Genomic DNA, 16,933 nt, shown 5'->3' on the forward strand with positions numbered 1-16,933 from the left:
TTCAACTTTAAATCACAATTTCAAATCTTAAATTCTCCAATAAATACTTGTATTTAAAATTTCAAATCATGATTTTAAAAAATGTAAAATTTGACCATAAATTTATATATTGTAAAACACGACTTATTATTTTAAATTTTATAATAAAGACTCATATTCGTCGTAAAAAAATTGTTTGTACCACATAAAAGGTATATTAAAGAATAACAAGTTATTAATAATGTTAACCAATGAATCTTTGAAAAATTGTATGTATATGAAAGTTTGTAATTGCAAATATTTATTTATAAAAAATATATGTAGATGTGTGATTTAACAATGTGGCGCCTTGGAATATTCTGAATTCATGTTTATGAATTATGATTTGTTTATTAGGTAAACAATATATAAGAATTGAAGAAATTTTTCATAGTTTTCACAATTTGTGGATCATTATGTTTACAAGAAAAAAAATATAACTTAAGAAATACAAATACATGTCCAAACAAAACTTTAACTTCAAAACAATCTGGATATATTTAGTACGAATAAAAATATTTTTCAACTTTCTCATATTCAGTTTGTAAAATATTTTAAAAACATTATCTTTAGAAAAACAAATTGCCTAAAAAGAATGATCTCTTAATAAAAGGACGAAAATAGTTTGTACTATCGTGACATTTCACATTGATCGTAACTCCATACCTTCAAACACATGTCATATTCACCCCACCATCCCACAGATCTACATCCTTGACGAAGTCTGTCTATTGATTGGTTCGATTTGAATTTGAAGTTTATTGATTTGACTTATCGTAAACATGCTAGATTGTTATAGAACCATTAAAACATTCACTTGTCAGTTTACTGATTATTAATTCGATTATTGATTTAACCATTATAGTTTTCACACATAAAAAAATCTCTAAAGATTACTTAAAAACAAGGTAACAAACTGAATGAACTATGCACATGAGTTGACAATTCGCATTTTGCCCCAAAGTCAATGACTTTTTATATCGAAGTTAAAACTATTACCAAAAGCTTTAAATAGATAACTCATTATCAGTAAGCCGATATCCTTTTTTTTCAATTCAAATTATTGATTTTAATTCAATTTTGAACAACCTTATCCCAAAACCCATCGTCCATATTGCTCGCCTAAAATCTACACAAATAATTTTTATTTAATTCTCAAACACAATAAAATTATCAAAAATTCTCTTAAAACATATTTTCTTTCGTATAAAACAAACTCAATTTCAAATCATTATTTCATATCGCATTCCCAACCTCCACTATGATAGTGTAAATTTTCAATCACGTTTTAAATTAGCGCCCCTCCAGTAGCTCTGCATATTAGGCGGACATCTCCACCTTTAACATATACTGAACTGAACTGAACCGAACCGAACCTTCAATATCTGCTAATGGATCTCAATTATCTCATCATTTCTCTCACTCCATCATGGACTTCGGTCAGCATGTTTTCTTCTCTATTTGACTGTATATGTATCTATACAATCTGTGTGATTTCTAATTTTTTTTTTTTGCTGATTTTGTTCCTGTTTTGGTGAATATAGGTTGCTATGTTGATCAGTTATTTTCTCTATTTAGCTACCGTTGGATCTATTCTACCCGGAAAACTTGTTCCTGGGGCGACTTTATCTGATGGAACTCGACTCCATTATCGTTGCAATGGTAAACCCCATGTCTTTGTGTCTTTCTATGTAATGTGAATTGGTGTGTATTTTGACGGGCTGAGTCAGGATTTGAAGTTTTTGGGTTTTGAGCTTGTTGTTGAACTCATTTAGTTAATGGGTTCGAGAAATTTAAGCAAAAGCTATTGAGTTCGTCTGGACTTTTTGGTTAATGCTGTAGTTTTGCCTAGGGGATTTGAAGTTTATGGATTGTGAACTTGTTGTCGAACCCGTTCAGCTAAGCTATTGAGTTTGTTTGGACTACTAGGGAATATTTTAGTTTTGCCTAGTGGGATTTGAGGTATATGGATTCTGAACTTGTTATCGAACCTGTTTAGTTAATGGGTTGTCAATTGAATATTTATGCTTATCTAATGGATTTCCTAATACAATTATAAGGTTTAAGCAAAAGTTATTGGGTTTGTTTGAACTCCTACTTAATAATATAGTTTTGCTTGGTAGGATTTTGAAGTTGATGGATTCTGAACTTGTTGATGAATGTATAGCTTGTTTTTGGTAACGGGTTCACGATTAATATATAAATGCTTATTTAAAAGAGTCTGTGCAAAAACTATTGGGTTGGTCCAAGTCCGTACTTAATACTGTACCTATGCCCTTGTATATTTTCATGTTTCTCCATGCGGGTTGAGCTCAGATTATGAGTTTATTGTTGCTATTTCAGGTTTGTTATCACTTCTGTTGTTGGTTTTGCTTCTTGGAGTTGGGTCGCAGATGAATCTTGTTTCACCTACTGTGAGTGTGGAATTTTTCTTTTGTAGCAAAGGATGTACTTTGGGTTCATTTGCATTCCCTGTTTATAAGTTTGTTTGCACATATATTGTTTGTTAAAGCTTCTTATGCGGATGAGTGAGGAACAATTTCTTACTACACTTTGTGTAGAATTGATGAGAGTGAGGATTTGTACTCATTGTTCTCAAGAGTCTCGTCTTCGGTGGAACAAATATTCTGTTGTCACATTTTTTTCCTTGCATGGATGGTGAGATTGAGAAGCTGCGTAATTTCACGTGAATTTATTGTTCCTTATAATATCATTAAATTTAGGAACCGGGTTGTCATTTCAGTGAAAAAGAAATAATTGTGACATTACATGGCTTTCTCATTTCAATCCAAAAGCTTCAACAGAATTGGTGGGATGATTTCCAACTGCTGTAGTACCTATCTGTTGCTTTGCTCCTGCTTTTTTGATGATAATGTACTGTTAGCTTTTGTTTTTTTGTTATCTTTCTATTGTTGTCAATCTGATTTATCTTCGGCATCCCTGGAGAATTACTTGGTTAAGTACAAAACAAGTTGTCAATCTATTCATCTTCAATATCCCTATTGAATAACTTGGTGAAGTACAAAAAATGACATAGAAGGCCAAATTCTTCTTTCTACATGAGTGCACAAAATGATTCCTTAAAAGCACTTTACTTGAATGCAAAATTGCTCTCGATGCTGCATCTTCAAATGTTGCTGAAGACATGAGAAGTTCCAGAGTGTTGTATGTTTGGACTACTGGAATGCATTTGTCCAGGTTTCTGTTTTTGGTTTAATCATCTATTCGTAATGCATTGCAGGCAATAGCAGATAGAGGACTTGAGCTTTTGTCCACAACATTTATCTTTAGCGTTCTTGTAAGTGAAGAATTTCATACCATAAGAAAGTAATATATTCTCGATTATGCTTTTATTGACACAAACTTTCTTGTTCTGCAAAAAATTCTAGCATGTTAGAAGATTCAGTCTGACATCTTAATTGTAAATGACTGAATGATATTTAGGTGACATTGATGCTTTATTTGGTTGGCCTGAACTCACGTGCAAAGAGTTCATCACTGAAACCTCATGTCTCAGGAAATCTAATCCATGACTGGTAATTCAATTGGCTCTATGCTGGAGTTTATATTCTGAAAAGTTCTTAACACTAATAAAATGGTAATGTCATTCTTTATTGAACTGTCTTCCATCCATCCTTTGATCTCTCTGTGTATTTATAAGACAGTTTGTGAATTGTTGTGAAGTTACCATTCAACATAAGATTTTTATTAATAAAATAGTACAAGCAGGAGTGAATAATTTTAATTTTCTCTATTAGTACTGGCATTTTGGCCTTTGTACCCAAGATGCTTAGATTACCATAGAATCGAATTCTAATAGATCTGTAATAATATATGACTATTAACAGCCGTTAATTTTCTCACTTGATTCTGAGTGCACCTTAACAACCGGGAATTTCTTTTTCGAAAAGAAAAGAAAAAGGAGAAGAATTTAGCTGTGGAAATTCATTGTTTTCAACTTTCATTTAAAAAGAGTAGTTTGATCTAGGTTGACACATGACAAAGAAAGTTTGTCGTTGAAGAGAACACTTCAGTATTATGAATCCTCAGCTCAGTGCAGGAAAACTTCTGCAATAGAAATCAGGGCCTGATTTCGGCAGTTATTCTCGACATACATAGATGGGTCAAACACGGTACCAATATGGTGAGATTATGCCGCCAGTAGATTGATATCGTCTAGTGTTTTCACCACATTGGAGCAAGATATTTATTTTGTTCTCTACATTCAGATTCTGTTGTCTTTATTGTTATGAATACTCTCCTAATCTTTCTTCTATCCTCTTTCCTTGACTAGGTGGTTTGGGATACAACTGAATCCTGAATTCATGGGCATTGATCTCAAGTATGTACTCATATCTCAGACCTTGTCTTTCACCATTGTGACAAGTGAACAATCGAGAATTCAAAGTTTTCATCATGCTATAATTTGATTATTTAGTTTATTTTTGTTGGATATGTCTGCTAGTAACTTTGCATTATCCTTTTCATTTTAATGACCAATCCATAAGCAGTCATGCCCAGTGAGTTGTAAATTTTGTATACCTTATATAGTTTAGCTCTAGAAATGGTTTCTTCTGCTTCCTGAAGGAAGAAAATATAGAGAATCCTTAATTTGTTTGGAGTGAACTATTGATGTTTGGAGTGAAATGGGTCCAAATGGATATTGATGATTCATATAGCCGACTCCCGACTAGTTTGGGATTGAGGTGTAGTAACCTGCTTTTTATCTAAGTAAAATAATTTCTTGGCATGAAAAACTTATATTTTTCTGATGAATCAGAACTCATTTTCCAGGAACCTCCAAGCATAGTTGAATTCCTAGTCAAAGAGATTTTGAGAGGCCAGAATAGTTATTTTTGTTGTAATGAACTAATGACTGTCAGCTTCAATCAAGGCTATTTGGTTATTTCTTTTGACTTCTCTGCTTATGATGAACTTTCTGCTGTAGATTTTTCTTTGTTAGAGCTGGTATGATGGGATGGTTATTAATCAATCTTTCAGTTCTTGCAAAATGTGTTATAGAGGCTAAATTAAGCCAATCAATGATTCTCTACCAGCTATTTTGTGGGGTAAGTGGCTGGTTGTACACTTCCAAGTATACGTTCTTGAGTATGTGCTAGTGATATTTAAAACTTCTTTTATTTGTGTTTAATTGCAGCTCTACATCCTTGACTACTTCTTCTATGAAGAGTTCATGACCTCCACGTAAGTTGGCAGCTTCTTCTCCGTTAACTTTTTTAAGATTGAAAAGTTGATGTGAAGCAAAGAACTATTGTTTCTCTTCTTTCCCCTTCTTTAATTTATGTCAGCTGTCCAGAATTTCATCTCCCTTTCACTCCCAGTTTCTTCATCTTTATTTGTTGTGTGGTTATTATGCTTTGATCTAAAATTCAAAATAAATCATCCATATGACAAGAATACCACATTGTACGCAACAAAATTAGAAGAGGGTTGGAGAAGGTTTAGCTGTTTAACCACGAGAAGCATTAGCTTGGGCAGGATAATATGGTTGCTGGTCATTTTCGTGCTTTAATAAGGTAATGCTGGAAGCTGTATAATTAAAGGATTATGAGGTTTGCCGGCCGAACTTGTTTGAGACTAAGGTGTAGTTGTTGTTGTTTATGAGGTAGCTGGGTTTGGTCCCTGGTGTCATGGTCAGAGAATCAGCAACTGGATGGAAACGGAGGGAGTTAGGGCAGCATAGGTTGTTTTACATGGTCTTGGGGTTGTTGATTAGTAGCCTGGTCACAAGGGTTAAAATTAAAACAAGAAACTTTCTCCGAGTTTTATACATCCAATAACATGTCAGTTGAAACGAAGCGACTCCGAAGAACCTTTGATAGTGATGCTAACATTTGAAACATACGGAACACAACTACTGCCAGAAACCTTGGAAGGGTCTGGCTGGGATACCACTATTCTCATGTTAGGATTGATTAGAGGGGTGGGGTGGGGGTGGGGGTGGGGGTTGAATTATGATATGATCGTTTTTTAGCTATAGTGAGTGGTTTTAATTTGTAGTTTAAGTTTTTAATGCTTCTTGAGCATGTACCAATTCAATATTATTGGGAGCATGATTTTTTATCGAAAATTTGTATTTATAAGGTTTGACCTTTCTAACCCCTAAAATGTCTCATAATTGGCAGAATGATATGTTTGTTTTGTTAACCAGTGATTATATATTGATGGTGGTCACCCTCATCTGTTCCTCTTACTTTTCCCTTTGTAGTCTTAATATTATCTTCCTCCATTAAGTTTTTCAGCTACGGTTGTGTAAAATCTTGTTTCTCCATTCTCAGATGGGATATAATAGCAGAGAGGTTGGGCTTCATGCTGGTTTTTGGTGATCTAGTCTTTATACCGTTCACCTTCAGTATTCAGGCATGTATTCATAACCAATTCTTATTGCCACATACAAATCTATCCTTGTTTATATATGAATTATGACACCTTTGATATCAGTATAATACAAATGTATGACACCTTTGATATTAGTATAACACAAAAGTATAGGTTGTAACTGAATTCTCTTCAAAACCATAGTTTTGAGCTATCATTTCTTGTGTCCTTCATTTCCTACTAAATGTAATGATGCCTAGTTTCGTGCATGCGAACATATTTTTTTTTGAAATGGTAAAGGTTAGGCCATGCAACATATTCTTTTTCCTGGAATTTATACCTCGCCTCATGCTACGATATTTTAATGGATATACGACTTGTTTGATTACCCAGAAAAGTTTTTGTTTGTGTTTAGTTTAAAAGAATTTGAATCAAGGGCCTGTCAATGAAGAGAAATGGAAAAGGAGAAATACATGTGTTTGTTTATCTTTTCTTTTCTGAGAAAACCATGTCTGGAAACTGTTTGTCCCCTTCCTGAAAATGTTCTGAACAAGTTTTGTGTTTCGTAAAACACAGACGAATATTTCCATGTGTCCCCAGTAATCAAAACATGAACTTCTGTTGGTAAAAGTACCCATTGCGCTGTGAAATCATACGAAATGAGAGAAGTCTTGATAACTTAGATAATATCCAATAGGGACCCTTTGGGGTGGCTCAGATGGTTTGGCTTGAGACTTCCATTATGGAGGTCTCAAGTTCGAAACCCCTTGTTTGCGACAACAGGATATTAGCCTTTTGGGTTGAACTTGTCGCACGGGGTGTGTCGAGTGCGGTTGACCTCTTTTGTGTGGTTTGCGGGCCATTCCATATGAGCGGGGTTTATCCTGTGCACATCCAAAGGGTAGCAGCAATGGGGTCCATTGCCATTAAAAAAAATTAAAACAATATCCAAGAGGGTATCCTGATAAAATAGTTCAACTCTACTTATAATAGGGCAAGTAATTATTCTCTTTGATTAATAAGACAAGTAACTATTCTTCCTTCATTAAACACAAAATAATTAGAAATAACCTGTAAAATTTTATACGTAACATTCTCCCACTCGAGTTCAATGACCCTAAACATATTTGCAACCTAGAAATCTACCATAATGGCCCTAAACATATTTGCCACATTAATGTTCTTGATTTTCAATTGTAGCAAGAATGTTTTTGTATTTTCTGTTGACCTGGCAATTGATAGTTCTGTGGCATGATTGATTATCATGGTGTCAATTTCATGGTTGGGTTCATTGTGGAAAGGAGTCTAAACAATTCGTGTTCGGGTACAATGGTGCCCTGATGTGTGACAGATAGTATTTGGACAAGTTTGATAGTATGTCCAAGGACATGTGAAGAAGGCTTATGACTTTACCTTATCAGGAGAAGGGTTAAATATTATATAGGAGCGGGAGTTCTCATTTCGCTGCAGCCACTACCTAATATATATTTGGAAACAATGGCATACAGGAGTAACAAACAGAGATAGATGAAGCTGATTCTGGTTTCCAACTTGGGGTTCTATTACATCTGTGAGAATATAACATTGGAGAAAAGGGTGTAAGCGAATGCGTGGATTTCAATGTCTCACACTTCTATCAATATATATAGAGAGACTTTATAATGAAGATATTTACACTTGTTCAATGCAGGACAGTATACAAAGCTAAACTAGCCTGTTTACTATCTGATAATATTTCTCTTCCTTTTCAGGGTTGGTGGCTTTTGAGTAACAACGTGGAGCTAACAACAGCAGCAATAATTGCCAATTGCCTCGTCTTTCTTATTGGGTAAGCATGCAAGGCCATCTCAATACTATTTTTTCCTCCACCATCTGTATTGTTCACTTTTGTTATGTCTTTCAGACAATTTTTTGTTTGTTTGTTGCTTTCACTAACATTTCTTGACATGGACCCATGTTTCGGATTGGAAGGTACTCGGTGTTCAGAGGAGCCAATAAGCAGAAGCATGTATTTAAAAAGGATCCCAAGGCACCAATATGGGGTAGTCCTCCAAAAGTTATTGGGGGGAAGTTGCTTGCTTCTGGCTATTGGTAAGCTCTTGATCTTACTTTTCTACTCTGTGTTATCGGTATCTTAATAATCCAGAACACGAAATGACTCCAGATTGAGAAAGACTTTGTATTTTTTAATTTAGCTTTTAACATGCGAGCTAGCTGTTGGAAAAACACATGAACTATATCAAATATTCAACAGAAGTAGATTTGTGTTCGTGAACATTTCATTCTGAACACTTATTTCTCTTCAGTTCTTCAAATTTTTGAAATTCTAAATTATTATACATTTTCTGAAGGGGCATTGCACGGCACTGTAATTACCTCGGGGACTTGTTGCTGGCATCGTCTTTTAGTTTACCTTGTGGTATAAGGTAATAATTTTGAACTCTTGCTAATTCAATTTCAAAGACAATTTGCTTAGTAGTGAAAAAAAATCACATTGCTCATGGATGCCTGCAGCTCTGTGGTTCCATACTTTTACCCCATATATCTTCTCATTCTACTCATATGGAGGGAGAGAAGGGACGAAGCTAGATGTGCGGAGAAGTACAAAGACGTGTGGGCTGAATACCGTAAACTTGTTCCTTACAGGATCTTACCTTATGTTTACTAGCTCAATCGTTTGTCCACGTTGCTGTGCATTAGAGTCAGAATTAGCCTCACTGTACCGTACTACCCAAGCAGGAGAAGGGACAAGCTCATGAATGAATATTAAATCAAAATCCGAGCTTTTGCCCTATCTATGCGCTTTCTCATCTCCTCTACGGAAGTAATCTTTTAATCTATTTCAGTTAGGATCGACACTGAATCGAGTTGTAACTGATTGCTTAGGTTTTGAAAGTTTTTCCCGAACCAACTTGTACACTAGATGTACTTTATCATGGCAGGATTTAAATTAAAACTTATGTGCTTCTTCTTGTATTGAATGCCAACTATGGAATTACTTCACATGGTTTGTAATCTTGGAGCAGGTTATTAATGTGTCCTGAAATTTTCAAATGATTTTTCCAACTTCCCAGTTTTCTGCAGTTGTTCTCTCTCTTTTTTTTATAACGAGCATGCACCTTGACTAATTTCAGGAGATATTTGCTACGTTCCACCAAGCAACATGTATCTGGTAATTTAGTCCACTAAGCTTAGGACAAATTTGAATCATTCTCTTAATCTACTACAGATTGAAGCAAATTTAGATATGTAACAGTACTGTCCATATCAAATTGAATTGTTGCTGATCTTTTTTCTATTTATGGTGATTCCTGGCAATGTGGCAACGACGAGGGGAACTCAGTGTATAGTAATGCAAGGAGACATTGCTTTTGCTAATTCGAATTGAAGGGTGATAGAAAATCGGAAGAGTATAATGCATACACTCTGATTATACACATTGTACTATGAATTATACACTACATACAAAGTGTATAGTATGTGTATACAAGCAATGTAAAAAGTTAATAAGGCCCACTATGATGAATGTACACTAACATGAAGCAAGCTTAAGCCCTTTAAGTTCTAATTGTGATCCAAATTAAGGCCCAAGATGTTGAATGAACACCAGGATGATACAAATCAGCCCTCTTATTATGATCCAAATTTGGCCCAGTCAATGTTTGCACTTCTGTTTCAATGCAATTTTTTTTGGGAAAATTACGCTCATAAGCAAACATATACTAGTTAATTAGTTAACATAGCTATAGTTTCCCTTAATTACAATTTGCGACCTACTTTTAGCTATAGTTACGCGGCTCAACCTTTTAGTTTTGTATAATTCGCACGTTTGTATAGTTTGGAATTTGTATAATATAATTTGTATAACTTTTTGTATAATTCGAAATTTGTATAATTGTTTACATTTCTGATGTTTGTAATTGTATAAGTTCATTATTTCGAGTTTATACAACTATAATTGAATTATACAAATGTACCTGCGAATATACAAACCGACGAATTATATAAATCCGCGAATTATACAAGAAAGCTTAAACTATAGCTATTTGTGAAAGTTCCCCAAATTTTTATCACCTACTGAAGCAACAACAACAACAACGACAACAACATACCCAATCTATCTTGATGGGGGTAGAGAGGTTATTTTCGATAAATTCTGAGCTCAAAAAGAAGCATATCAAAGCAGCTGAGGAAAAAAAACAACGAATGTGGAACATTTTATTGAATTATTGAAAACAATATAATTTGCTTGTCTTACACTAATCAGTAGGGTTAGGTGAATCCTTGCTTCAACTTTATTCCTTAATTTTCTATAACTAAAAGGCAATCTACTACGTTTATTTAATTTTAAGAATCTAGGACTCTTGGTTCATTTGATTGGAACAAATATCAAAATTATAATAGGAAATCAAATAATGATGACTTAATAATATTTAAACTTGTGAAAGGGCAAATGTCTCTTATTGTTCTTTATTCCAAGATTGCTATTCTTTTGGTTTTTCGTCTGGTGTTCGGTATCTATATTGGAGCTCAACTAAATTTAAACTCATATTGGAGCTCGACTAAATTTGGATTCGCGCTGGAAAGTTTCACATTGGGGTAAAATACTCCCTAACAAAGATGATTCCGTATCCAATAGGACTTGAAACCGAGATCTCTTAGTTAAGGATGAAGGAGTACTTACGACTCCACCACTACCCTTGATAGTTAGAATGCAAATTCTCTAGGCTACTTAGATGAAAGTCCTTTAAAATAATACTCTCTCTGTCTAAATTGGTCATGTAATCTTCAAATTTTTCAAAATAAAATTTATATATTTGTAAACTATATAAAAAGTACTATAAGTCACAATAATTGACAATTCAAAATATTTAAAAGATGTATGAAAATTTTACAATCAAAAATAAATTTATTTGAATTTCGAAATTCGAAATGTGTCACATAAATTAAAACAGAGTAACTATACTACTGGATCGGTTCTCGTCTTTATATGCTGCTATATTTTTTGTGCATCACAAAATTATTCTGATTAACATTATTATAAATATTTAGCTTTATTAATACATTGTTGGTCTAACTTTCAGAATATAAATTAATAGTATAATGTCTTCACATTTTAGTTGCCTTGAAAATTTAACAATAGACTTACACGTGCTATGCTTAATGACTCTCAATTTCTGGGAATCTAAATAACTAGTGCTTAAAGCTTCAAAATAAAATAGAGGCCAAGATAATAGATAGTCATATATATCCTAATGTGTATAGAGGCGAATACAAGATCTGAAATGTATAAGCTTGAATTAATTTTTTTTGAGTTTAGAGGTCTTTTGTGATTGTTCCTTGACCTTTTTTAAAAGCACTTTGGATTAAGGATAATTGTAAAATAAGGAAGAATGATATACTTTTGAGTTCAATTTATTTTAATAGAAAGAAGAATCTTGTTCCACGAGTAGTGGGTTTGATTTTGATTGAAAAATCGTATTCGATAGAAAATAGTAAGATATTGTACCTATAATTGAAGATATGCCCTTCTCAACCTAAGAATTGTAATATTTTCGTTTTTTTATAACTAGTTTTAACTTTTTTTTAATTGAGGGACTATCAGAAATAATTTTTTTTTTTATTAGATGCATATATTTTATCCTTATTATATTCTATTTGGTGAAAGAATATGTTGATGTTATCGTAAATTCATAATACTATACCATTATATCTTTTTTGTTTTTTAATGCATGTTTCCATGTTTATGGCTGTGGATATATATATATGAATGAATGAACAAGACAACTCGGTAATTGTGTGGAAATATTTTAATTTATAACACCATTTTTGGAGTTTTGGCAAAGTGGTGGAGGTTGGCAATGACTCCAATGCACAGACAAAAAATGAGTAAATTGACATATATGAAGGTAGCTGGTGGTTAAGTTATAGTAGAAGGTTTTAGTACTTATATCAAATCAAATAATTTAATTTTAATAGTTAAAAGTTAAAGTATATATATATATGTAAAATTATTCGCGTGGGAATTTAATAACATGAAATTTATAAAATAATACTTAAAACCTATCTCTCATTAAAACTAAAACACTATATTATCTTACATACAAAATTACGTAGTAACAAACATTAATAATGTAAAGAAAATTGAAAATTATTACATCTTATCATTTATCCTTTATAACATAAGCATAAATTAATGGCTGTAAAAATACATATCAGAATTTGTAACATAACCAATGGTTTAGTGAGCCACTCAACAGGAGGAAAGTACACAAATATTTACTTGTGAAGAAGAAGAAGAGGTTCAGAATTTTCATTATTTTTAATGAGAGGAAATCCCTCTATTTATAGACAACAAAGGGTAGTATGAACAAATGTTTATTGTGCCTTATCGGAAAGGTTACAATTATTTGAAAAAATTGCAACCTTTCATAAAAGTCACAACATTTCATAAAAGTCGCAACTCTTCATTAAAATCACAACATTTCATAAAAGTCATAACTCTTCATAAAAGTGACAACTTTTCATAAAAATCGCAACTTTTCATTAAAGTCACAATTTTTCGTAAAAGTCACAATTTTTCATAAATTTCATAACTTTTCATGAAATGGGAAGGCTAGTTTTGTAAATAAATAAATAAAAGAGGAATTTTGATTTGTGGTGACGTCACGTAGGAGGGCCTAAGGTTCTTTTTTTTTATTTATTTATATATATATAAGTATATAATTATTAGTTTGATGTAAATATCGACCGCGAATAAGTTTTCGGTAAGCATAAGGCATCTTTGTATGTCCCATCTTTAATGAATGCTTTTATCGTCTTTACTGATGCTGGCAAAAAGATAGGTGCATTCATACATGCTTCATTGTCCCTACATAAAGGAACCACTTGGGGTTGGGAACTAGGGTGGGTGGGGGAGTGGAGGTGTTATATATATCTACAAAATATCTATTTGAAAACATGCAATTTCTTTATGGACGTTTTCATTGGAATACCATCGGAAATATGGAAATTTCTAAAAACAAAAGGGAAAAAGGATAATTATATTTTTGAACTATCACAAATGGTATATAAATATCCTCCGTTATATTTTTCGTTCATTAATGTCTCTGTCGTCCAAAAAGCAGTGCACATTTACTCCTCACTATAACGAAAGACTTATTTGATACACGTGTCTCAATCCTACGGAGGGACCTGATTTGACCAATTAATTAAACCCAAATTTTAAAAATCCACCCATATCCACTTAACCCACCCGTATAACCCATCCAAAAACCTAAAAAAAATCTCCAATTCCTCACACATAAGATCACACAAACAAACCAAATAACCAAAAAAAATCCAATTTCTCCTTCATCTCGACATACCAATTTCATCATCGATTCGTTTTTGTTTTCGTTAATTCTTCGTCGTTTCTGTCGATTCGTCGTCCATGTTCTTCATTTCTTAGTCAATTCTTGATCGATTCTGCGACAATCAGAGAAATCGCGAAAAAATACTACGCCAACTATTTCAATTACGCTAAACCTAAAACCCAAAATGTATAATTTTTTCTACAAGTGATAACCTCAACCATACAATCCAAGATTAGTGATAAACGAGAATGAGCTTGTTTTCGGCAACAACAAAAAAAGCATATTAACAAAAAAAAAAGTGAATTTTCGTTTTACTTGAAAAATAAAGAGAATTAGGGGAAGGGAATGAAGGGAAAATTAGGGGAATGAATTAAGGGAAAGAGTGAGAGCTGACCATTGTGAGTGAAAAGAGGTCTGAATTGAGGTTAAAAATGGCTACGTGCAGATTGCAATGTGCAGATGATATTGGCAAAAAGAATAATGATGAGAAAGAGATGTAAGTCATATTACAATAGGTATTAACACGAGTCATATAAACCAGGTTGTACATTTGGAAGTAAATCAAATTCAATGTTAAGATATATTCTGCAACTACAAGCCATGGATATTTGAGAGAAGGGGATTTTTCTTTAGGTTTTTAGATACGTTATTTGTGTGGGTAATGGGGTATCGGGTGGGCTAAGTGAATATGGGTGGGTTTTTAAAATTCGGGTTTAATTAATTGGTCAAATCAGGTTCCTTCATAGGATTGCGACACGTGTATCAAATAAGTCTTCCGTTATAGTGAGGGGTAAATGTACACGATGAACGAAAAGTATGACGGAGGGTATTTATACACCATTTGCGATGGTTCAAGGGTATATTTGTCTTTTTTCCCAAAAAAAATAATCCATAAAAATATTTTCGACAAGTCAAATTGATATTTCTTTTCTTCTATATGTTCTTTGATGTGCGTTATTTGAGTTTAGGGTCTTTTGAAAACAATTTGATGTTAATAATGTATAACTTAAAACCATATATAATTGCAGGGTGGTTTAGTTCGTATTAATTTTACTAGTAATTGTGTGAAGAAAATAGTCTCATATAATTTGCCAATGTCATAACTAATATAACATTTGCTAACAATTTACAAACACAAAAGATAACTTTTTCAATTTCCATTGTTGGTAAAAGTCTTCGTAACAATTATTAACCAACTTTCCCGCCATTTTTTTGCGACGACAATTGGTAGTGAAAAATCTAGTTTGTTGCCACAATAATTTATTGTTACAAATATTTTCAAATGCCACGAAAGTATGATACTTTACCAACTAAATATAATTCATTGCAACGATATTTTACCCTTCATTATTAAAAGTCTTAAATTCGAATCTTCAAAAAAAAATATCCTTATAACAAGCAATTACTACTTTTGAGAAATTTTACACCGCACAATTCATGATTAGTTAAAACTTCAGAACAAATACCGTACAAAATCAAATAACAAAGACCTTGGAAATGTTGCTTTTGTTTTAGAGATGGAAGAGTGGTTTATATATAGAAGAAAAAAATTCATTCATAATCAAAATTAAAAATCTCAGATTCGAACATTAAAAAAAAGAAAAGATTTGACAAGGAGTGATTTCCATTTTCCACTATAACAAATCTTACACAACGAGATTTCTGAATAGTTGAAACTTCCGAACAAATACCAAACATCGATAATAAAAATAAAAAAGATTAAAATTGGGTTAATTTAAAGTACAACCGACTCAATTATTCAATGTAAAGTATTTTTCTTTTACATTAAAAAATCTTATAAAAGATGTGAGAATCCTAGTACTCTGTGTATGAGAGAGACCTCACAGTTAAACAGCAGAGTATAGTCTTTTTTCTAATACAAAAAGGCTAAAATGGTCATATAACAAAAAAGATGAACAAAGAAATTAACCAAGTACTACTACTGTTTTTTTTGTTCTTTAATATGAGTAAAGAAAGTACTTATTATTTTTTTTATAATCGTGATCAATTCACTTTTTATTAATTACTAGACCACATCACGAGTAAACAAAAGAATCTTCCATATTTTAAAAAATAATATTTTTTCTGAGCTCTCCAAGAAAGTATGCTATAAGATAACCACAATGGAGTAGGGATGGACCATACTTATAATTCTTAATAATTTCGATTTGAGAATAAAAAACTTTTTTGGCGCGCTTTTAGCTTTTATAGTGAATCTATTCAACACGAATTCAAACTATTCAGGCAATAAACTTTTGAATATCAGATAATTACAACAACAAAGAAAACTATAAAACAATTTTTTTGGCATTGTTTGGTATAAAGTGCATGCAATTGGTAAATTATGATAACAAACATTAATAATAATAATATAATATGTATAATCTTATAAGTATATTTTAAAAGTTAAATATATGCCATGATATACTTTATTTCTATATTTACGAGATAGAAAAATTATTTCCGCTAGACCACAACTCGAAACGAAGTGATGATAGACATTGAAGAACAAATATCTCATATCCACTTGCATAGTCATTGAATAAGTACACTTGCCACACATTGGAATAAGTTCTAAGCGGTGGTGGTCATCAACTACTTAGTCATAATATTCTTCCACAATTCAATGCTTTTTTAATTTTTTAATCAAAGCTAGAAGGAAAAAGAAGAAGAGGAATTTGACATGTATTTCAAATATATATTTGATTATTCTAGAGTGGAACTAGTTTTAGGTTTTATAATGTTTTGTAACTTATTATAAAAAAGTACTACAAAATTTTAATCTTATAGAGAAAAAAACAACAATTTTATAATGTTGCGGGATAGTAAAATGTTAGGTACTAAATATTGAATTTGCATAACTTTTTTATTTACATAACTCACATCTAAATCTTTATGCTTTGCCTTTTTTAATTTACTTCAAGAAAATTAAGTTTTTACTTTTGATATCTCAATATATTGATATATATGATTTGTTTCTTTTGGTTTTCCGCTCAATGTTAGGTATCCACGTTGAAATTTGATTATTTCAATTTTCAAATTCATTTCTTATTTGACTGGAAGCGTTCAGTGTTAGGTATCCGCATTGAAACCCGATTATTTTAGATTCGCGCCTCACAGAGCTTCATTTGAGGAGAAGTTCTCCTACTAAGAATTTTTTCATATCTAAAATTTAAACTCGAAATCTCAAATTAAGAGATTAACAACCTTATCTGCTGCAT

General features: G+C 32.3%; 2 protein-coding genes across 4 annotated transcripts in view; one reads left to right on the top strand and one right to left on the bottom strand.

The window, feature by feature from the left end:
* The window catches only part of LOC125870467 (pyruvate kinase 1, cytosolic-like), a 222,699-nt gene that overhangs the window by 178,823 nt on the left and 26,943 nt on the right, over positions 1–16,933 (bottom strand). The gene's annotated exons all lie outside the window — the stretch shown is intronic.
* Positions 1,325–9,407, top strand: LOC125870473 (delta(14)-sterol reductase). Its single transcript, XM_049550908.1, has 13 exons — positions 1,325–1,457; positions 1,563–1,680; positions 2,362–2,432; positions 3,260–3,316; positions 3,463–3,554; positions 4,313–4,360; positions 4,967–5,087; positions 5,177–5,223; positions 6,318–6,399; positions 8,109–8,185; positions 8,329–8,448; positions 8,709–8,783; positions 8,872–9,407. The coding sequence occupies exons 1-13, from the start codon at positions 1,410–1,412 to the stop codon at positions 9,023–9,025; spliced, it is 1,110 nt and encodes a 369-aa protein (XP_049406865.1). The 5' UTR covers positions 1,325–1,409; the 3' UTR covers positions 9,026–9,407.

This window comes from Solanum stenotomum, chromosome 7 (assembly GCF_019186545.1).
Source record: "Solanum stenotomum isolate F172 chromosome 7, ASM1918654v1, whole genome shotgun sequence".
Taxonomy (NCBI): Eukaryota; Viridiplantae; Streptophyta; class Magnoliopsida; order Solanales; family Solanaceae; genus Solanum; species Solanum stenotomum.

Coding starts and splice junctions, on each gene's coding strand:
- LOC125870473 (XM_049550908.1), top strand. CDS start 1,410: ATGGATCTCAATTATCTCATCATTTCTCTCACTCCATCATGGACTTCG. Junction 4,361..4,966: donor TTCATGGGCATTGATCTCAA/GTATGTACTCAT, acceptor TTTCTGCTGTAG/ATTTTTCTTTGTTAGAGCTG. Junction 5,088..5,176: donor TCTACCAGCTATTTTGTGGG/GTAAGTGGCTGG, acceptor GTTTAATTGCAG/CTCTACATCCTTGACTACTT.